The sequence below is a fragment of the Somniosus microcephalus genome, chromosome 24, assembly GCF_052327205.1.
Source record: "Somniosus microcephalus isolate GS21.2 chromosome 24, FLI_Smic_1.0, whole genome shotgun sequence".
In the NCBI taxonomy this organism is placed as follows: domain Eukaryota; kingdom Metazoa; phylum Chordata; class Chondrichthyes; order Squaliformes; family Somniosidae; genus Somniosus; species Somniosus microcephalus.
This window is the reverse complement of record NC_141010.1, coordinates 46334868-46355189: the sequence shown is the minus strand read 5'-3', so window position 1 is coordinate 46355189 and position 20322 is coordinate 46334868. Positions and strand designations below refer to the sequence as shown.

At 45.3% G+C, this 20322-nt stretch overlaps 1 protein-coding gene across 1 annotated transcript in view; it reads right to left on the bottom strand.

Moving 5' to 3' along the window:
* The window catches only part of nsfa (N-ethylmaleimide-sensitive factor a), a 294195-nt gene that overhangs the window by 13875 nt on the left and 259998 nt on the right, over window positions 1-20322 (bottom strand). The window contains exon 19 of the mRNA XM_085966605.1: window positions 19709-19822. Within this exon, the coding sequence (XP_085822731.1) occupies window positions 19709-19822 (114 nt within the window). The remainder of the gene's footprint in view (window positions 1-19708; window positions 19823-20322) is intronic.

The following is a 20322-nucleotide window of genomic DNA, read 5'->3' as shown; positions in this document are numbered from 1 at the left end:
CGTAACCCTTAATTCCCTTTACTTCTAGGAAACGGTCTATTTCTGTTTTAAATTTATGTAATGATGTAGCTTCTACAGCTTTTTGGGGCAGCATATTCCATGGACCTACCACCCTCTGAGTGAAGTAGTTCCTCCTCATCTCAGTTTTGAAAGAGCAGCCCCTTATTCTAAGACTATGCCCCCTAGTTCTAGTTTCACCCATCGGGAACATCCTCCCCGCATCCACCCCCTTCACAATCTTATATGTTTCAATAAGATCGCCTCTCATTCTTCTGAACTCCAATGAGTAGAGTCCCAATCTACTCAACCTCTCCTCATATGTCCATCCCCTCATCCCCGGGATTAACCGAGTGAACCTTCTTTGTACTGACTCGAGAGCAAGTATGTCCTTAAGTATGGACACCAAAACTGTACGCAGTATTCCAGGTGCGGTCTCACCAATACCTTGTACAACTGAAGCAATACCTCCCTATTTTTATATTCTATCCCCCTAGCAATGAAAGCCAACATTCCATTGGCCTTCTTAATCACTTGCTGCACCTGCATACTAACCTTTTGAGTTTTGTGCACCAGGACCCCCAGATCCCTTTGTACTTCAGTACTTTCCAGTTTCTTGCCATTAAGATAATAACTTGCTCTACGATTTTTCCTGCCAAAGTGCATAACCTCACACTTTCCAGTATTGTATTCCATCTGCCAAATCTCTGCCCACTTACTTAGCCTGTCTATGTCCCCTTGCAGGTTTCTTATGTCCTCCTCACTCACTACTTTCCCTCCCATCTTAGTATCATCTGCAAACTTTGATATGTTACACTCGGTCCCCTCCTCCAAATCGTTAATATAGATTGTAAAGAGTTGGGGACCCAGCAGTGACCCCTGCGGAACACCACTAGTTACTGATTGCCAGTCTGAGAATGAATCATTTATCCCAACTCTCTGCCTTCTGTTAGATAGCCAATCCTCTATCCATGCCAGAATATTACCCCCAATCCCGTGATTTTTATCTTAAGCAATAATCTTTTGTGTGGCACCTTGTCAAATGCCTTTTGGAAGTCTAAATACACTACATCCACTGGTTCCCCTTTATCCACCCTATATGGTACTTCCTCAAAGAACTCCAGCAAATTTGTCAAACATGACTTCCCCTTCATAAAACCATGCTGACTTTGTCCTATTAAATGATGATTATCCAAATGTCCTGTTACTGTCTCCTTAATAATGCCCGAGCTCCAATTTGATTCTATCCCCTCGTTCTTGATTTCACCACCAGAGGAAATAGTTTCACTGCATCTACACGATTGAATCCTTTAACATCTTAAACACCTCGATCAGATGACCCCTCAATCTTCTATACGCAAAGGGAATACAAGCCAAGTTGAGTTTGAGTTCAGAATGTTTGCGTATGCGAATCTTCCATTGTGCATGCACTGGAGTCGCGCGTGTGTGTGTGCGTGTGTTCGTTCTGCAGGGTCTAGCTAGGTGTATACGGGAGTCTCGTGTATGAGGGCCTGGATTTTTGTGCTTATGAGAGGAGGGGGTTGTGCTCTTGATTTGAGTGTGTGGGCAGTGCCACTTTTTGATGTATGGGCAGTCTCGTTTGGTTAATGGAGTCTCACTATATATTTTTTTATAATGTATTGTAGGGGATTTGAAATTGTGCAAATGGGAGGGGGAGGAGGGGTTACATTTTTGTTTATAGAGGGCTTGCATTTTTTTTTTTTTTTAGCTCAGGTTGTGCATGTGTGTACATTTGTGCATAATCACGTGGCACACTCACTAGCTCGGACATAATTATCTAATCCCCAGTTCCAAAATGACCGCAGGCTGTCGATTTACATTGACAGACCAATTTAAACACTGCTGCACCTTAATTCTGAACATTACAAACTTCAGTAACTGAGAAAAAAATGAACAAAGGGATTTATAATTAAAAAATTTTAAGTAAGCGATTTGATTGGTCTGTGCTTCTGTAACAAAATTAATTATACGATTGAGTACCAAGGAATAAGTTTACACATCACCCAATTAGCTGGAGGAATTTTATTTTTAATGGAATAAGGTTGTATATCAGTCAACCAATTGCAAGAAGTTTAATAAAGTGTTTAGCACAAATTTGTAAGTTTATCCATTTTGCTGGGAAGAAGCCAAGGTAAACAAAGAATAAGGCTAAAACCAGTAATAGAAAAATGTGATTAGACGTGCACGATATATAGAAAATATTTAACTTTATATTAGCGTATCGCCACGGTGTTGTTTAGTTAGTTGAATGATATGCTGGTTTTTAAATAAGGATGTTGTCATTAGCATGTCAATGCATCATCGGGACACTGATCAACAGGGACCAAGTGGCATGGTTTTTGGTACATGGGATTTTAACCGGGGTTTTGAGGATTTTCCGTATACCAGACCCACCCCGCACCCTCCCCTCCATAAACACAAAAACCCAGGTCCTCATACACAAATAATACAAGACCCCCATATACACAGAGCAAGAGCAAGACCCTTCCGTACACACAAATATGAGACTCTAGTTCACACACACACACACACACAGATGATTCCAGTTAGTAAAAATTCCACTCCTGCCTCCCCACCCCCACCCAAACTCAGCTCTTTAAACTTCCCAAGATGGAGGACTGTTTGGTGCAAAAAGGATGCTCAATCAGACAGCAGCCTTTTAGAGTCCTTCAGGTCCCAGGTGTTTTAAAGGGCTGCAGCAGTCACAATTAAAATCAGCTTTGTGTGTTCAAGATAAGCAAGGGCTGGATGAAAGCCTTTATTATACTTTCCCTTTGCCTATATATTATCTTAACTTTTTCAAAGCCAGTGAGGCAAAGGGGTGGCTCAGGAGAAGCAGCAGAGAAAGAACGTCGAGGATGTTCTTCACGAGGTGCAGAAACCACTCGCTCGACACATCGATGAAGACAACCTGGACCGCTTCCTGCGTGAGAGCGAGCGAGACGCAGACCCCCAGGGCAGGGCTGATCAGGAAGAAAGAGGAAAAAAGAAGCCAAGAATAAAAATGGTGAACTTGGTGAAATGAAGGGGCCCAATACTGAGGGGGGTTTAGACATGGTCCTGATTGCTGGTACGGCGGGGGTTTAGACACGGTACTGTCCTCTGATATGGGGGGGGGGGGGGCGCGGAGGGGGGGGTTTAGACACGGTACCATCCTCTGGTACGGGGGGGGGGGGGTTTAGACACGATACTGTCCTCTGGTACGGGGGTGGGTGGGGTTTAGACACGGTACTGTCCTCTGGTACGGGGGGGGGGGGGTTTAGACACGGTACTGTCCTCTGGTACGGGGGGGGGGGGGGGGGGTGGTTTAGACAGTACTGTCCGATAGCACTGGGGGAAGGTTGTTTCAGGCTAAACAAAGGTAGAAACTCGGCTGAATGCAGGTGTGTTTCCCTTTGTAGAAAAGCCGTTGTACAGAGGTCCGTCACCTCCTCCCAACAGGTTTAACCTCTACCCCGGGCATCGCTGGGATGGAGTGGAGGTGTAATGCACAACTTCAACTTTAAAAAAAAACATAAAAATGTTTGCAATAGGAATTTTAAAAAATGGCGTTGATCCTAAATGGGTTATTAAGCAACTTGCAGGGGTCTGGGCCCCAGGGTATTCAGGTAGGGTCTGGGCCCCAGGGTATTCAGATAGTATCAGCAGGGATTGCTGCGTAAAAAGCTGGGACCAGGAGCAGCTGGCGGGTCAGACAGTAGCTGGAGGATATGGAGTTAAAAATGTAAATATTAAAACTTGCAAAGATCTAGGGAAGCGAAAGAAATCGCAAGGGACACAGAGCAAAGGCAGGTAAATGGAGTGGCGGTGCAGATCAGCCATGATTGCATTGAATGGTGGCGAAGGCTCGAGGGGCTGAATGGCCTCCTCCTGTTCCTAGAAAGTGGGAAAATGAGCAGGAACACTCTGATAAGGAGGGGGAATGGTCTCCGAGCTGGGGCAGGGGAAGCTGGTACACGGGGTGCTGTATGTGGCCCTAAATAGCAAGGCAAACAGCTTCAAAATTCTTACAGGGCTTGACAGGGTAGATGCAGGGAGGATGTTTCCCCTGCCTAAACCAAAAGATTAATTAAGAAAGGGAAGATAGATAATGAAAGTAAACTAGCAAAAAATATAAAAACAGATAGCAAGAGTTTCTACAGCTATATAAAAAGAAAAAGGGTGGCTAAAGTGAACGTTGGTCCCTTAGAGGATGGGACCGGGAAACTAGTGGTGGGGAACATGGAGATGGCAAAGACGCTGAACAAATATTTTGTATCAGTCTTTACAGTAGAGGACACTAAAAATATCCCAACACTGGATAAACAGGGGGCAAAGGGGGGGAAGGAGCTAAAGACGATTAAAATGACTAAGGAGATGGTACTCAGTAAAATAATGGGACTTAAGGTGGATAAATTCCCCGGACCTGATGGCCTACATCCTAGGGTCTTGAGAGAAGTGGCGGTAGGGATTGTGGATGCATTGGTGATTATTTTCCAGAACTCCCTGGACTCAGGAAAGGTCCCGGCAGATTGGAAAACTGCTAATGTAACACCCTTATTTAAGAAGGGAAGTAGACAAAAAGCTGGAAACTATAGACCAGTTAGCCTAACATCTGTGGTTGGCAAAATGTTGGAGTCCATTATTAAGGAAACAGTAACAGAGCATTTGGATAAACATAATTTAATAGGACAGAGTCAGCATGGTTTTATGAAGGGGAAGTCATGTTTGACAAATTTGCTGGAGTTCTTTGAGGATGTAACATACAGGGTGGATAAAGGGGAACCAGTGGATGTAGTGTATTTGGACTTCCAAAAGGCATTTGACAAGGTTCCACACAAAAGATTACTGATCAAGATAAGAAATCACGGGATGGGGGTAATATACTGGCATGGGTGGAAGATTGGCTATCTAACAGAAAACAAAGAGTTGGGATAAATGGTTCATTCTCGGGCTGGCAATCAGTAACTAGTGGTGTTCCGCAGGGGTCAGTGCTGGGACCCCAACTCTTTACAATCTATATTAACGATTTGGAGGAAGGGACCGAGTGCAACATATCCAAGTTTGCCGACGATACAAAGATGGGAGGGAAAGCAATGAGTGAGGATGACATAAAAAACCTGCAAAAGGACATAGACAGGCTAAGTGAGTGGGCAGAGATTTGGCAGATGCAATATAATGTTGGAAAGTGTGAGGTTATGCACTTTGGCAGAAAAAATCAAAGAGCAAGGTATTATTTAAATGGAGAGAAACTGCAAAGTGCTACAGTACAAAGGGATCTGGGGGTCCTGGTGCATGAAACACAAAAAGTTAGTATGCAGGTGCAGCAGGTGATCAGGAAGGCCAATGGAATCTTGGCTTTTATTGCAAGGGGGACGGAGTATAAAAACAGGGAGGTCTTGCTGCAGTTATACAGGGTGTTGGTGAGGCCACACCTGGAATACTGCGTGCAGTTTTGGTTTCCATATTTAAGAAAAGATATACTTGCTCTCAAGGCGGTTCAGAGAAGGTTCACTCGGTTGATTCCAGAGATGAGGGGGTTGACGTATGAGGAAAGGTTGAGTAGGTTGGGACTCTACTCATTGGAGTTCAGAAGAATGAGAGGCGATCTTATCGAAACATCTAAGATTGTGAGGGGGCTTGATCGGGTGGATGCAGGGAGGATATTTCCACTGATGGGCGAGACTAGAACTAGGGGGCATAATCTTAGAATAAGGGGCTGCCCTTTCAAAACTGAGATGAGGAGAAACTTCTTCACTCAGAGGGTAGTAAATCTATGGAATTTGCTACCCCAGAGAGCTGTGGAAGCTGCAACATTAAATAAATTTAAAATGGAGATGGACAGTTTCCTAGCAGATAAGGGAATTAGGGGTTACGGGGAGAGGGCAGGGAAGTGGACGTGAGTCTAGGTTCGGATGAGCCATGATCCTATTGAATGGCGGAGCAGGCCCGAGGGGCCGTATGGCCTACTCCTGCTCCTACTTCTTATGTTCTTATGGCTGGGGAGTCTAGAACCAGGGGTCAGTCTCAGAATAAGGGGTCGGCCATTTCGGACTGAGAGGAGGAGAAATTTCTTCACTGAGGGTGGTGAATCTTTGGAATTCTCTACCCCAGAGGGCTGTGGAGGCTCAGCCGTTGAGTATATTCAAGACAGAGATTGATAGATTTTTGGATATTAAGGGAATCGAGGGATATGGGGATTGAGCGGGAAAGTGGAGTTGAAGTCGAAGATCAGCCATGATCTCATTGAATGGCGGAGCAGGCTCGAGGGGCCGAATGGCCTACTCCTGCTCCTATTTCTTATGTTCTTATGATACATAGAGAGATGGCACACAGCCATGCAAGATTTGTGGGGTTTTATGGTGTTCGGGTGGAAACATTGTGGGCTCAGCGGCAATTTATAGAGACTACCTGCTTACTTGGTTGGGGGGGGGGGGGGGGGGGCGAGCTCTGGGATATGCAGTACCACAGGAGAGGAAATATGGTATAAAAACAGAAAAAAAGTCACACTGGGAGTCAATGTAGGTCAGCAAGCACAGGGGTGATGGATGAATGGGACTTGGTGCGAGTTTTGATACGGGCAGCAGAGTATTGAATGAGCTCCAGCCTATGTAGCTCTAGGTCACACACAATCTAATGGTCAGTCAGCAATTCTAAACCTACTCAGAATCTACGATTTTCCTCACAACAATGCAAGTGTTAATTCCAATGTGCAGTGGGTGGCCTAATTCTACAAGAAACAAAAATGAAGAGGGGATTTTAACTGAGAAAATTAGTTAATTAATTGTTTGGCTTCAAGTACAAATGACACAAAGAACATCTGCTCTCTACTTAACTTGATCAGCTGTAAAATGTAATCAGTTTAATTCAGCCGTGGATAATTAAAGTGCAAATGTTACCTGAAAAAAAGAATTCTTTTCTCCAGCGTCTCTCGGAGCCATTGGAACGAAAAAGGTCAGTCACAGGACAAAGGTCAGTGAGAAAATCTCACTCGCAATTTCTGCAGCCACTTTCCACACTTTGATTCCCATGTTCTCTATCCCCTGTATATATATCTCGGGAGGCATTATAAGCCAGTAATTTGACCACAGGTTAGACATTAAGTGAGGGAACACCAAGGCAGCTTAGATCCAAAATTGTTGACGGCCGATTCACTGCTGATGCTAGCAACTATTTCTCAACATGGAGGTGGTGATCCAGAAGGATGGTTGCAACCAGATCCCTGGACTCATTTAAGAAACAACTAGATGCTGTTTCGTGAAGGTGGTAGGGTTGATATTCTGAGCATAAGACCAAGTGACCCAAAGAGCCTTCCCCATCCAAACCCACCTTGTAGAGGTTTCTGCTGCAGTCACTGAACTCCATGTACAGCAAACAATTAGGAAGGCAAATGGTATGTTAGCCTTCATTGCAATGGGGGTGGAGCACAAGAGTCTTGCTGCAATTATATAGGGCCTTGGTGAGACCACACCTGGAGTACTGTGCACAGTTTTTATCTCCTTACCTAAAAAAGAATATACAGGAAATTTTCGTTTATCTGGAGGTTAAATGTCCGGAAAGCTCTATCTACCAGCAAAATTCAGGAGTCGGTTCAGATAAGTTTTTTTTACTTTTCGTTGCTTTTTTTCTCCAGTCAGGCTCTGCAAGGTCTAGCTGAAGTTGTTGCTTAGCTACAGAGATGCTTGCAAGCTACGGCTGACTGTTTTGAGCTGTTGCTAAGCAACAGGGTTTGTTGCTTCACACGGAGCTTCTGAGCTCCGTATGTTTTAACATTAGCGCTGATTTGTCCGGCAGTTTTGATGGGACGGCACCAGCTCGGTCCGGTCAGTGCCGGATACCAGAAAGTTTCCTGTACTTGCTTTAGAGGATGTGCAACGAAGGTTCACTGTCCTATGAGGAGAGATTGAGTAGAATGGGCCTATACTCTCGAGTTCAGAAGAACGTGATCTCATTGAAACGTATAAACTTCGTGGAGGGCTTGATAGGGTAGATGCCGAGAGGCTGTCTCCCCTGGCTGGATAGCCTCGAACTAGGGGGTCATAGTCTCAGGATAAGGGGTCGGCCATTTAGGACTGAGATGAGGAGAAATTTCTTCAATCAGAGGTTTGTGAATCATTGGAATTATCTACCCCAGAGGGTTGTGAATGCTCAGTCGATGAGTATATTCAAGACTGAGATTGATAAGATTTTTGGGCTTTAATGGAATCAAGGGATATGAGGATAGTGCAGGAAAGTGGAGATGAGGTAGAAGATCAGCCATGATCTTATTGAATGGCCTACTCCTGCTCCTATTTCTTATGTTCGTATAATGAGATTACAGCCTTATCAAACGTATCCTGTAAATGTCACTGGGGTGGCTGTGGGTCTTCCTTTCCTGATAGATGCCGTCAGATGACAGGAGAGCTCCAGGTCAATGATATGTTGGTGGCTCAGTAGGATTGGCCTAATTCTGCACAAGTTTAGCAAGAAGTAATTTTATTTATATTTTTCGCTCTCTGATTAGGCCAAGGTCTACACAGTAGGTAAAAGACCTGCTCTTTTGGCCATTGACAATGCTGTTTTGCAACAGGCCACTGGGAGGTACAAGACAACCCTCTGGGAAAATGACTCCCCCTCCTGAAATAAACCAAACTGGCCAAAGACTTTGGGGGAAAAATTGGGTAGGTTTACGCCTCCAGTTAGTGTTCCAAGAGGGCGCTAACGGGGCGCAAAGCAACTAGCGCCCGGGCATGGCACTGCCAACGCCGCCCGAGAAATTCAGCGGGAAGGTAGCGGCAGCGCTAACAGCGCCCCATGGCGCTGCGTCACCGGCGATGACATCATCGCCAGGCGCAGCGCCCCGTTCGTGATCTTCGGGAGCGTCCCCTGACTTACCACCGGACGCCATGTCCGACAGGGTCAGGTGGACCTACCTTCAGCCAGGGCGGCGCTATTTAAAGGCAAGGTGCCGGGCGGCCATTTTTGTTGCTGGCCGCCTGCCAGCACCTGCCTCTGCTCCCGTCCCCGGCCTCCTTACTCGCCCTCCCGCGGAGTGCCGGCTGCGCTCCAGGAACCCGGCACTTCTCGCGAGTGCCCGGCTCTTTTGCCGGCACTCCCGATCCCCGGGTTGCGCTGCGCAAGGTCCCGCCCCTTTAAGAAGGAAGGCCTGCAATACCGCGGCGCGACGTGCTGCGGCACGTAGCGCCGCGATATTCCCTCGGAGCACCCAAAGAGGGAGGTGGGGGGCTTCCAGTAGCGCCCCGAATCCGCCTTGGGGCACAACCACTCAATTTCTGTCACAAGGGCGCTAATTTTTCCGGGGCGTTAAAAGTAGCGTCCCAGCAAAGTTAGCGCCCCAAAGGGGGCGCGACTCAATTTTTAGCCCATGGTCTTCACATTCTCCCCTCTGTCAGCTCCTGCACCTCTCTGCCCATTGCCACCCTTTTATCCAGGTCTTCCTATACGCACTGCCAACGCTTCTGCCTTTTCATATTATTTCTTCTAGATGGGGACCGATCCCATCATTTTCTGAGGGTTGATATCCTCAGCAGTAAGGCACACACATCCTGTCCATCAGCAATGCTTGCTATTTTACTGCTCGCAAGCCACAGGCTTAGTGTACTAATGTGTCATGGCTCTTGATCACCAATGTTTTACAATCACATTAAAATGCTTAATACAGAAATATAACCAAGAGTGTCCAATGGAGAGGTCAGTAATAACAAATTGAATTCCGCACATGCTTGCAGTTGCTGTTCTCACTGATCACTTTGTTAGTCCATTACATATCCAAGCATAGTTAAGTAGCTGCAATTCATTTTCATTTGATATCCGTGAAAGACAGACAGATGTATAGGCAACAAAATTGGTTAGAACCAACACTTAACTACCCCAGAAAAGTGTAAGATTAGATACAAATGGACATGCTAGGACAAAGCAGATTAGGATATGCACTCAAGCCAGCTACAATATTCTCCGCCCTCCCCCCCAATTCGCAAAGAGTAAAAATTCTACTGCACTAAGGCACAACATTCAAGTAATGCTTCTTATTAACTCATTACTAGTGGATTTATCAGTTTGCTGCTGGCTTTCCAACCACTGGGTCATAAAAATTGTACTTTTGCAGACCACTCTTCATTCTGGCATCTTTGTCATGAGTCTTACTTTGACTCTGATGCTTTCTGCTAATGGAAAAGAGCATTCCACAGTGACAGTTATAGCCACCAGCAAAAAGAAAAACTTGCTGCCTAATAAACATTAAATTCAAGCCTTGTAATATGACCTAACTGACTACAGGTTACCCTCTACCTGAATTCAACTTCAGCACATAGAAACACGAAGATACATCGCTTACAATAGTATTTGCATCACTGCACTATGTCAAGTATGCATCACAGACAAAAAAATCTGTTAATTTCTACTGAACAATAGAGTCTGTCACAGATCATACAATTGGGCCTTCATCTTCAAGCACTGCTTACAACTTGATTTGTTGTACCGTGATGTTACATAACTGAACAGGTACCAGGATCATGACCAGTGTGCTTTTGTCTAGTTCCAAGACTTGGCACCCCATCCTCAAACCCATTAAAATTAAAATTGCCAAATCCCTCCATGGCCTTACCCCACCCAATGTCAGCCCTGAATATCCTCCTGAACACACCGTTCCGCTGACTAACCTTCAGCGCACTCCTCCCTTTAACTGAAGGCAAAGACTTTGGCCGCCTGGGTCCTACTCTCTGGAATTGCCTTCAAAAACCTTTTCGCCTCTTCATCTTTCTCCCCCCCTCCCCCTCCTTTTATACTTTTCTAAAACCCATCTCTTTCGCCATGTTTTCAGCTACCTCTCCTAATCTGTCCCTTCCCGGCTCAGTGTCAATTTCCATACACCTATCTCTGAACCATCGTGGGGCGATTATTTTAACTTTAAAAAGGTGCTTAAAAATACAATTTATTGCTGCTGATGTTGAGGTATTAAACACCAATAGGAGAAAATAAGCCAGGAGCCCACTACTGTAAAGTAAATTCAATACAAGACGTATGAGCAGGTCCTGCCTGGATGGATGTCTGCTCAAATTCTGATCTCCGCACCAGTCAACAAGCATTCCCATCACTCTGTTATACAAATTTCTGATCCCAACATCTCGCTCTAGTTGTGTATTTCAGACAAGTGAGCGCCCTGAAAGCACAATTAGTGCATGCACTGTCCACCAGGGTACTGAGCCATAAAGAGCTAAAAGGTTGTAGATTGGATCTTTGACCCGTGTTGAGTTAGATGATGCGACAATAGGAGGTTCCCACAACTGGTTCTCAATCCCCTAAAAACGTTTTCACCAGAGTTCCCACTGCTGAGAGCTGTCCAGTGAATCTGTGTGGACAACGGGGAAAGACATGTTCAGACTCAGCTACAATACCTTGTGCATGCCTCGGTCTATTGACTACCTCTCAGCTCTTGCATGAAGAGAGACAAACATCTTAGCTTTCATTTTTATCGTTCTTACTCGCATGAGCCCGTCTTGAACAGGTCCCATTCCCATGACTGAGAGGTTGACACAAAACCGAGTTCCAAGCTGTCTGTCCTGAAGGGCGAGATAAATTTTACACCACTAGATAGCATGGACATGTTTAAAAGGGGAAGCTTGATGTGTACGTGAGGGAGAAGGAAATGGAGGGGATATACGGGGGGCAGAGTGAGAAGAGGTAATTAGAGTGGGAAGAGGCTCGTGTGGAGTATAAACACCAGCATAGACCAGTTGGCTCGAATGGCCTGTTTCTGTGCTGTAGATTCTATGTAATGCTATGCACCAACAGAAGATATTATTGGTGCAATATCTCTACTGACTGCACTTAGCAACTCTCGCCCTCCTCGCTTACTCCATTGTAAGACTGGACCATCACATTATTACCACACGGGTTAAATATATCTGCAAAAATTAAAACTTTACAATACTTACAAAAATAAGCAACTACTTGAACAGTTCAGTTCTGTCATGAATTTCCAGACATATTTTATAGGACTGGGCAGGAACCCAGTAGCAGTCAGTACTTGCAGGCCCTTGCCCCGTGAAAGTATTTCATACAATGTGCACTGACTCTGCTCCTAGCCCTCAGCTATGGAATTAAAATCCAAAAAAAAAAGTAATCTAGATAAATGGCTTTATTCCCTGGGGAGATATCTAGTCAATACAGGTCCTCGTTAGTGTGCAAGTTAGAACAAAGATGCAAAGAGCAAACCAAGATCTACATAACCACAATTAACCTTAATACATACCTCAGCCTCTGATTAAAGAGGATATAGATACTTAGCTCCAAATTCTATGGTTTTTTCCTCAATTCTCCACTATTATACAATTCACATCACTTTGTTCTATTTCTATATATACACTGGTAAAAGCAGGAGAGACTCCGATTAAAGGCGACATGTGTTTAGCACACAGGGAGCCTACGACACTGTCCTTTAGCGTGAATGAAGAAATGTTCCCATTACAAAGAAATCGCTAATACTCAGAATAATTTTAATTACTCACACCCATGATGCAAGTCCAAGAACTAATAACTACCGAAAGCTAAATATTTTTTTGCTTCCTTCCCATACCCTCCAATTTTCACCTCTATACCACCCCTCTCCATAAGGCATTGACTGTCGGTGCGATGCAGTCCTCAGGCATGGGAAGCTCCTGGTACCTCACCAAACCAGGCGTTCGTGTGACCAGAGTTCCTCCCAAGTGCCATCATACCAAGTAATTTTTTTTTTTTTTTAACCTCCTGAGCCCAGGGGCACTGCGGTCAATCATAGCAACCAACTCCTGGATCTTTATGATCTGCCTGGCTCAGTACTGCAGCGGTAGAGCAGTTAACCACCGAGCCATCAGGGTAGTCAGAGAGAGAATTTTAAACAAGAGGACGAATCTAGCTTCAAGCACAAAGGTAACTGCAGGCAAGGAGGGTGGAAAGTGAGTGTGGAGAACAAACGGCATGCAAGGAATGAAGAAAACCATACTTAAAAAGGTTGGTAATCTGAACTCACTGATTCATCTAACACACGTGCTTTAAGATCATTCTGCAGCAGTATCAAAAAAGGCAAGGTGGGTAATTCTAGGATTTGATCAAGACCACTACTGAACAGTAATGTGCAAACAACACTTTCATAACAGATCTAAAGGCTGTTTCATATCACCACCTTAAGCCAATTTATGCTGGTTGTGGTACTGATAAAGACGTGTTCAAGGGGAAGACACATGTTCAAGGGGGGGGGGGGGGGGGGGGGGGGGAGGAGTCCCCAGATTTAAAAGTGATGCTCTCATTTGCTTTCAGTGTGTTTTGGATATGCTGACAGGGCTGAATGAAGCAGAGTGGGAGGAAAGAAAAAAGACTTGCATTTATATAGCATCTTTCACGACCACCGGACGTCTCAAAGCGCTTTACAGCCAATGAAGTACTATTTGAAGTGGAGTCACTGATGTAATGTGGGAAACGCGGCAGTCAATTTGCGCACAGCCATCTCCCACAAACAGCAATGTGATAATGACCAGATAATCTGTTTTTGTTATGTTGGTTGAGGGATAAATATTGGCCAGATTACCGGGGTGGGGATAACTCCCCTGCTCTTCTTCAAAATAGTGCCACGGGATCTTATGTCCACCTGAGGGAGCAGACGGGGCCTCGGTTTAACGTCTCATCCGAAAGACCATGGGCAGGATTTTCATTGAGCCGTGGAGGCGGGATTGGAGGCGTGTGGGGGGTTAAAATCCCAAAATTGGGGGGCACGAAACCATCCCGCCCCCAACCTGCCTCCATGTCAGTTTCAAAGGAGGCGGATACCCGACCTGTGCTGGGACCCGCCTCCCCGAGGCGGGAAGGGGATTAGTGCCAATTAACTGCTTGTTAACAGGTAGTTTTTAGCCTAATCCCTATTTTCATAGCTGAGTTAGTTAGCGAGGCGGGCCGTCGAGCCGAAGGGATTGGAGGGGTCGAGATGTACGGTGTTTAGGTGAGTGATGGGTGCATGAGTGCAGAGGTAAGTGTGTTTGGTGTGTTTAAAGTGTTTAAAAAAGTTTTACTTACCTTTACAGCCTTCCTTCATTCAGGTCTCGGGAGTCCCTCATCTCACTGGCACAGAAAGCAGAATGGCCGCGATCTGTCAAAAATTGCAGCATTCAGCTTTCTGTTCTGGGGAGATCTCTAAATCATCCTGAGAGGAAGGAATTAACTTAGAATACAGATTGTCAGTGTTTGACAGCTTCAAACAGCTGTGAAACGCTGATTTCATCTGTCAAAAGGTCTTGACTGATGAAATGTCAATCTGTGACGTCACCTGTTGCCGGGTGGCCCTTAATTGGCCTGCTGAGCCCGCTGGGCGGGCTCAACAAAGTCAATCAAGTCAAAATCGCGTGGGTTGGCTGGAACTCGATGGAGGCGGGGCTACAACCCCGAAAGTTGTAGTCCTGCCTTTTAGCCGCCTCCTCAATGAAAATCCAGCCCCATGTCTCCGACAGTGCAGCGCTCCCTCAGTACCGCACTGGAGTGTCAGCCTAGCTTCATGTGCTCAAGTCTCTGGAGTGGGACTATGAACCCACAACCTTCTGTCTCAAGAGGAGGCTCATGTGGAGCATAAACACTGGCATAAGCCAGTTGGGCCGAATGGCCTGTTTCTCTGTTGTAAATTCAATTTAATTTTATGTAATCATTCCCTATTGGGAGGCCTAAAATGAATGCAGCCTGCGTTTTGTGCTAGCTTTGACAGCAGCTTTCAAGATATATGAAAATTTGTGTTTTGCATGCTGGAAGTGAGCAGTTTGCCTCCTTTACACTGCCGGTGCGGTCAACAATGGGAGCCGTGCACAGGTCAACGGAAATCATGGAGATAAACAACCATTACTGAGGCGAAGGTGTCTCCACACTGCAAAAACAGAGAAATCAGTGCCAACAGGGGGGCAGTTTTGAAGGGGGTGGAGGTGGAACTTATGCTCACGGGAACCCTTGTGCTCAAATGATATCAGAAAATATTGGACACACACAGCAAGTAGAACGAGAAGGTAAGTTAACATTTCAGGTGCGGACTCTTCATAACTTAAAACTGGAAGATAAGCAAGCATTTTTATAGACTGAACAACACAAAGAGGTTGGGGGGGGGGGGGTGAAGAATAGTGGGTTGAATAGGTATTATTGAAAAGTTAGAAAGAGGTAAATCTGGTGGAGGAGGTATGAAGACCATTTCACCGAGGTTTGCAGTCGTGACTCCTGCTGGCCAGAGTGCAATGTAAAAGCCTGAAATGGCTTGAGCTCCCAAACTACAGCTAGGTTCCATATTTGCCAGGGCCAATGCCAGAGAGGCACGGGTGGAGCCTGGGGGTGAGTGAGGGTTTAAAAAAAGAGGGGTCACTAGCTGAACTTGAACACAAAATCTAGACCGACACTCCAGTGTAGTACTGAGGGAGTGCTGCACTGTCAGAGGTGCCGTCTTTCAAACAAGGCATTAAACCGAGGCCCAGTCTGCCCTTTCAGGTGGATGTAAAAGATCCCACGGCATTACTCAAAGAGCAGGGGAGCTCTGGTCAGTGTCTTGGCCAATATTTATCCCTCAACCAACATCACTTGATGTTTTTTGCGACCATGCTGCGCACAAATTGGCTGCCGTGGTTCCTACATTACAACAGCAACTACACTTCAAAAAAAAAAAGTATTCATTGGCTGTAAAGTGATTCAGATCATCTTGGGGTCCAAGGAGACAAAGAAATCTGGGGTGGGGGGGGGGGGGGGGGGGGAGGGAAGTGAAGGAAGAGGAAAAGTAAAACACTGGGTTGCACCCTCGTAGAAAAAACACGTACATACAAAATGAATAGTATGTAGGTATTGTGCTCATCAGTTTCAATCCTAAACAGAATGACGAGGGGTCTGTTCCTTTGGAGAATCTAAAAGTTCCACATTTTTGCATCAGTCACATCTTCACCTACTTCCCCCCCCCAACCGGAGGAGTGCGACCTCCACGCACCACTCTCCCCTGTTTAGATGGGGCCATCAGGTGCCAGTCTGCTTGGACCTACTGAGCTCTATTACACAATAGAGATCAGATTGAGGAGGAGAGCAACCACCCAGGACCAGCTCCCCACATTTAGCCTGCGGAAACAGAGGCTGCTTGACCCAACAGCAAAGTCACGGGGCACCAGTCGCTCGTAGATTATTTGTACGCACAAATCCAGTGACAGCAACTTGTCTGCCGCACTCCTCTAATGTCAAAGAGGCTATAACCTTGCGGGGCATGGGGGAAGAAAGAAAGGGAGAGCGTGAGAGAGAACTTGGAAATCTTGTAAAACAGGGAAAAGGAAGTAAACGATTAACATTAGAGTCAGGACTGTTGAAAGGTTATGTATTCATGTGCTAGCAAAGTAATTCATGTCTGGGGTAGGTATGAAGTGTATTTGCATAATTAGTTCAGTTCAACCACGGCTAGCCAAAATGCATTCATTACAAACTGGTTTGTTCATAATTAAAACAAGTTGAATACATTCTACAGAAACAGAAAAGAGTTTGGCGTCTTGGAAATTCAGTATATACAGATTAGAACACTTCACATACTGTGAGAGAGCAACACCAAACAACCTGTCCCACTTGTTCTTTCACTTCACTCTCCTGCAGGCTTGGTTGTGATGCCGCTACACGATCAAATAGCACGCAAACATCCACGGTTTAGACGCGCGCCTCAGGAATGGTCACATGTACAAGGCGCTGGGGTGGGGTGCTGGTCTCCATGGAACCTTACTCCAACAAGAGGCGGCACCTCCAGGAGAGGTCAACATTAGAAAAATAGAAAGCAATGCAAAAAAAAAAAATATAGAAACCAAGGATGGAAATGCTGGCATAGACACAGAGTAAGAGTACAATACTAGATATGGTGCTGGAGCGTCCTTGTGCTCACGCTGCTAGGCAAAAAAACTGAAGTGGAGTAAGCAGGTTTGGGGAATGGGACTTTTCCCACATGCAATGAGGCAAGATCAAGAACTCTACCCTGAAATCTCCTCAAAATCTTCCTCAGCTGCTCCGACTGTACTATAACTACCTTTACATGAATTGGATTCCTGTAGACCAGTACACAGCGCTTACACTAGTAACAACAGAAAATGCTGGAAAAACTCAGCAGGCCAGGCAACATCCGTGGAGAGAGAAAGAGTGTCAACGTTTCGGGTCGAAACCCTTCTACAGAACTAGTCATTCTGGCCCCATTAACACAGACTTTAGACCCCCACACACACACAAAAACTGGGTCTGCAAGTCTGTCAGGGATAAAGGTGCCAGATTTAGCATGAGAAATGCTGGGAGGCAGCTCAGTGGAACAAGTCACCTGGATTCCACATTACATCAAGGCAAATATAAAAAGCAGCTCACGTGGAGTATAACTAAAAAGGAAGATTGAAGATCAGCGACTCACGTTTCTTCTGGTTCCAGTCAGTCAGTTACCAAAAAAAACTTTAGCGCCAAATTGTTGGGTCACAGGGTTAGTGATGCCATTCCTTAGCAAAATGCTGGAGAGAGGTCACTCAGCATGTGAAGAAAAAAAAAGGACCAACATTTGGAGAGCATCATCTGAAAGGGCAACTAGTCCTTTCTCTTTACAAGTGATGACAGACTTTGTATTTGCAGCATTGCAAGTTGTCATTTCAGCTTCATGCATTTGTAGTCTTTTCTTTATTAGCACACACACACACACACACACACACACACAAGGATTAGGTTTGGCTTGTTGCATTCAATAACAACTTGCATTTATATAGCGCCTTTAACGTATTAAAACGTTACAGGAGTGCTACCAAAGAAAATTTGATACTGAGCCACAGGGATATTAGCTTGATCGAAGAGCTAGGTTTTAAGGAGCATCTTAAAAGGAGGAAAGGTAGAGAGGCAGAGTGTTTTAGGGAGGGAATTCCAGAGCTTAAGGCAGCTGAAGGCATGGCCACCAATGGTGGAGCGAAGGATATCAGGGATGCACAAGAGGCCAGAAGTGGAGGAATGCAATGTTCTTGGAGGTCTGAGGAGGTTACAGAGATAGGATGGGGCGAGGCCATGGAGGGATTGGAACATGAGGATGCACATTTTAAATCTGAGGCATTGCTGGACCGGGAGCCAATGTAGGTCAGTGAGCACAGGGGTGATGGGTGAATGGGTCAAATATTCATGGTCAAATAGCCTGCCAACCTGTCGGTGAGGTAATGGAGGGTAACCAGCGCAACAAGGTGTCACACCTCAGAAGAGGAGGCTAGAAAAATCAAGGCGGGAAAAACTAAAAAAGTTTGAAGAAACTTTTCAAATGAATCACACTCCTACATTCAAATGTGCATGGGCCAAACCTTGTGTAATTATATAACTAATATAAACACATCATCCTAGAAACAGAGGCGTCCATGCAAGTAATTTGCTTCAGGAGGAAAATGACATAAAACTAAGGCATCTCCTTTGTTTCTTGTTCTTGTTGCTAGGGCTATGAAAATAAAAGATGATGCAACAAGGTGTGCGTGTGCTTGCTGTGCGGTGCCACAGCTGTTGCTTGATGCGATTTAATCTTTTGCACATTAATTATCTGCATCACCTCCATGGACATTTAGAAACCACAAACCACCATTCTGTACCTTTGCTCTTTAGTGAAGTTATTCCATCAAGGATCATGCAAACATATCCATTATAAAACTTACTATATGCTGGGGAGCAACGCTGCATCGGCATTTCCAAGGATACAATATTCGACCAATAAATTGTTAAAATTCAGGATGAACTGGTAGAAATTATGGCACAATCTTTGTGCTCATTTTTGAACAGTATAAAGCTTAATAGAAGGGAGGAAAAAGGCCCTTTTGTAAGAAAAAAATGTATTTCTGCCTTGTTAGTTCAAATTTAGAGTAAAGAATAAATAAAAGACTTACATTTATATCGCGCCTTTCATGACATCAGGACGACACAAAGCACTTTACAGCCATTAAGAAGTGTAGTCACTGTTGTAACGTCAGGAAACACAGCAGGTAATTTGCGCACAGCAAGCTCCCACAAGTAGCAATGAATTAAATGATCAGATAATCTGTTGTGTGTTGGCGGTGGGATAAATGTTGGCCGGGCAGTGGGAGAACTTCCCTGCTCTTCTTCGAATATTGCTATGGGAATTTTTCTGTGCCGCTAAGAGGGCACATGGGCCTTGGTTTAACGTCTCATTCAAAAGGCAGCACCCCCGACAGTGCAGCACCCCCTCAGTAATGTACAGAAGTGCCAGCCTCCAGTCTCTGGAGTGGGGCTTGAACACACACCCTTCTGATTCGGAGGCGAGAGAGCTTCCAACTGAGCTGCAGCTGGCACATATGAAATGCAAGGATTGCATGAGACTGACTGCAGCATTGATGCTAGGATTGAGCAAGTCAAATAGCTCGAGGGCCTTTCCCCGTATGCGCGTGTGATACCCACGGAGCCACGGCCGACACGAAGACTTCTCCCATCTATCCAGGCTCGAAGAGAAACCAACAAGCTCATGATGCACACTCTACTGGCCCGGCTTGGCATTGGCTAAGGCAGATTGACAACGTTATTGACCTGGCACCTAAAGTACAACAGTGCCATCAATTGGATTGACAATTTGAGTGCTTAACATGGGCTTCCTTGTATGCCCAATAACGGTCAGTCTGAACAACCGCCCAATAAAGGGGAATGTCAAACTGAAGAGTGGTTTCACTACTCAAATCATTCTATTCAGACTCACCTGCAGCGACATTTCAATTATCATCATCAGTTTCTTAATACCGATCCACACAGTCTTCCCCTTCACATGTTGTGTGATTCTAACTCGTTCCCGCTCATCGAACCGGCCAAGGAGCTGTAAAACAGAGTCATTTCGATTCTCATTAAAAGAGTTTACTGGTATCATAGAAGTCTTATTTTTTTCCTCCTCTCGCCTCCAGACAGTGGGGTCTCTCACAGGGGTGCAGTTCCACAGATGCCAGCTCCTCTCTGGTACCTTGCCCATGTTGTGAGTCCAGCGAGTATCAGCATGGTACTCACTAGAGGGCATCTCACCACACTTGTTTCTGTTCTCACTCAACTTTCACACTGGTGGGTTTCCCAAAAGGGTAGCGATCAGGAGATGGGAAGCCTGGCTGATTTTCCTCTCCCTATTCAAAGTGTAATGCCCAGAGAGCGTCATCCTAGCCGAGATCAGCTATCTCAGCACTGACCAGTTGGCCAACCGAGACCTTCAAAGTCTGCATGGTTCAACTACTGACTTAACCAGCTGATTCAGTCAGTCAGTCATCGAAGGAGTTTAGCAGTAACATATATGGTGTGCAAAATACTCCATTAGACACACACTACAATTAA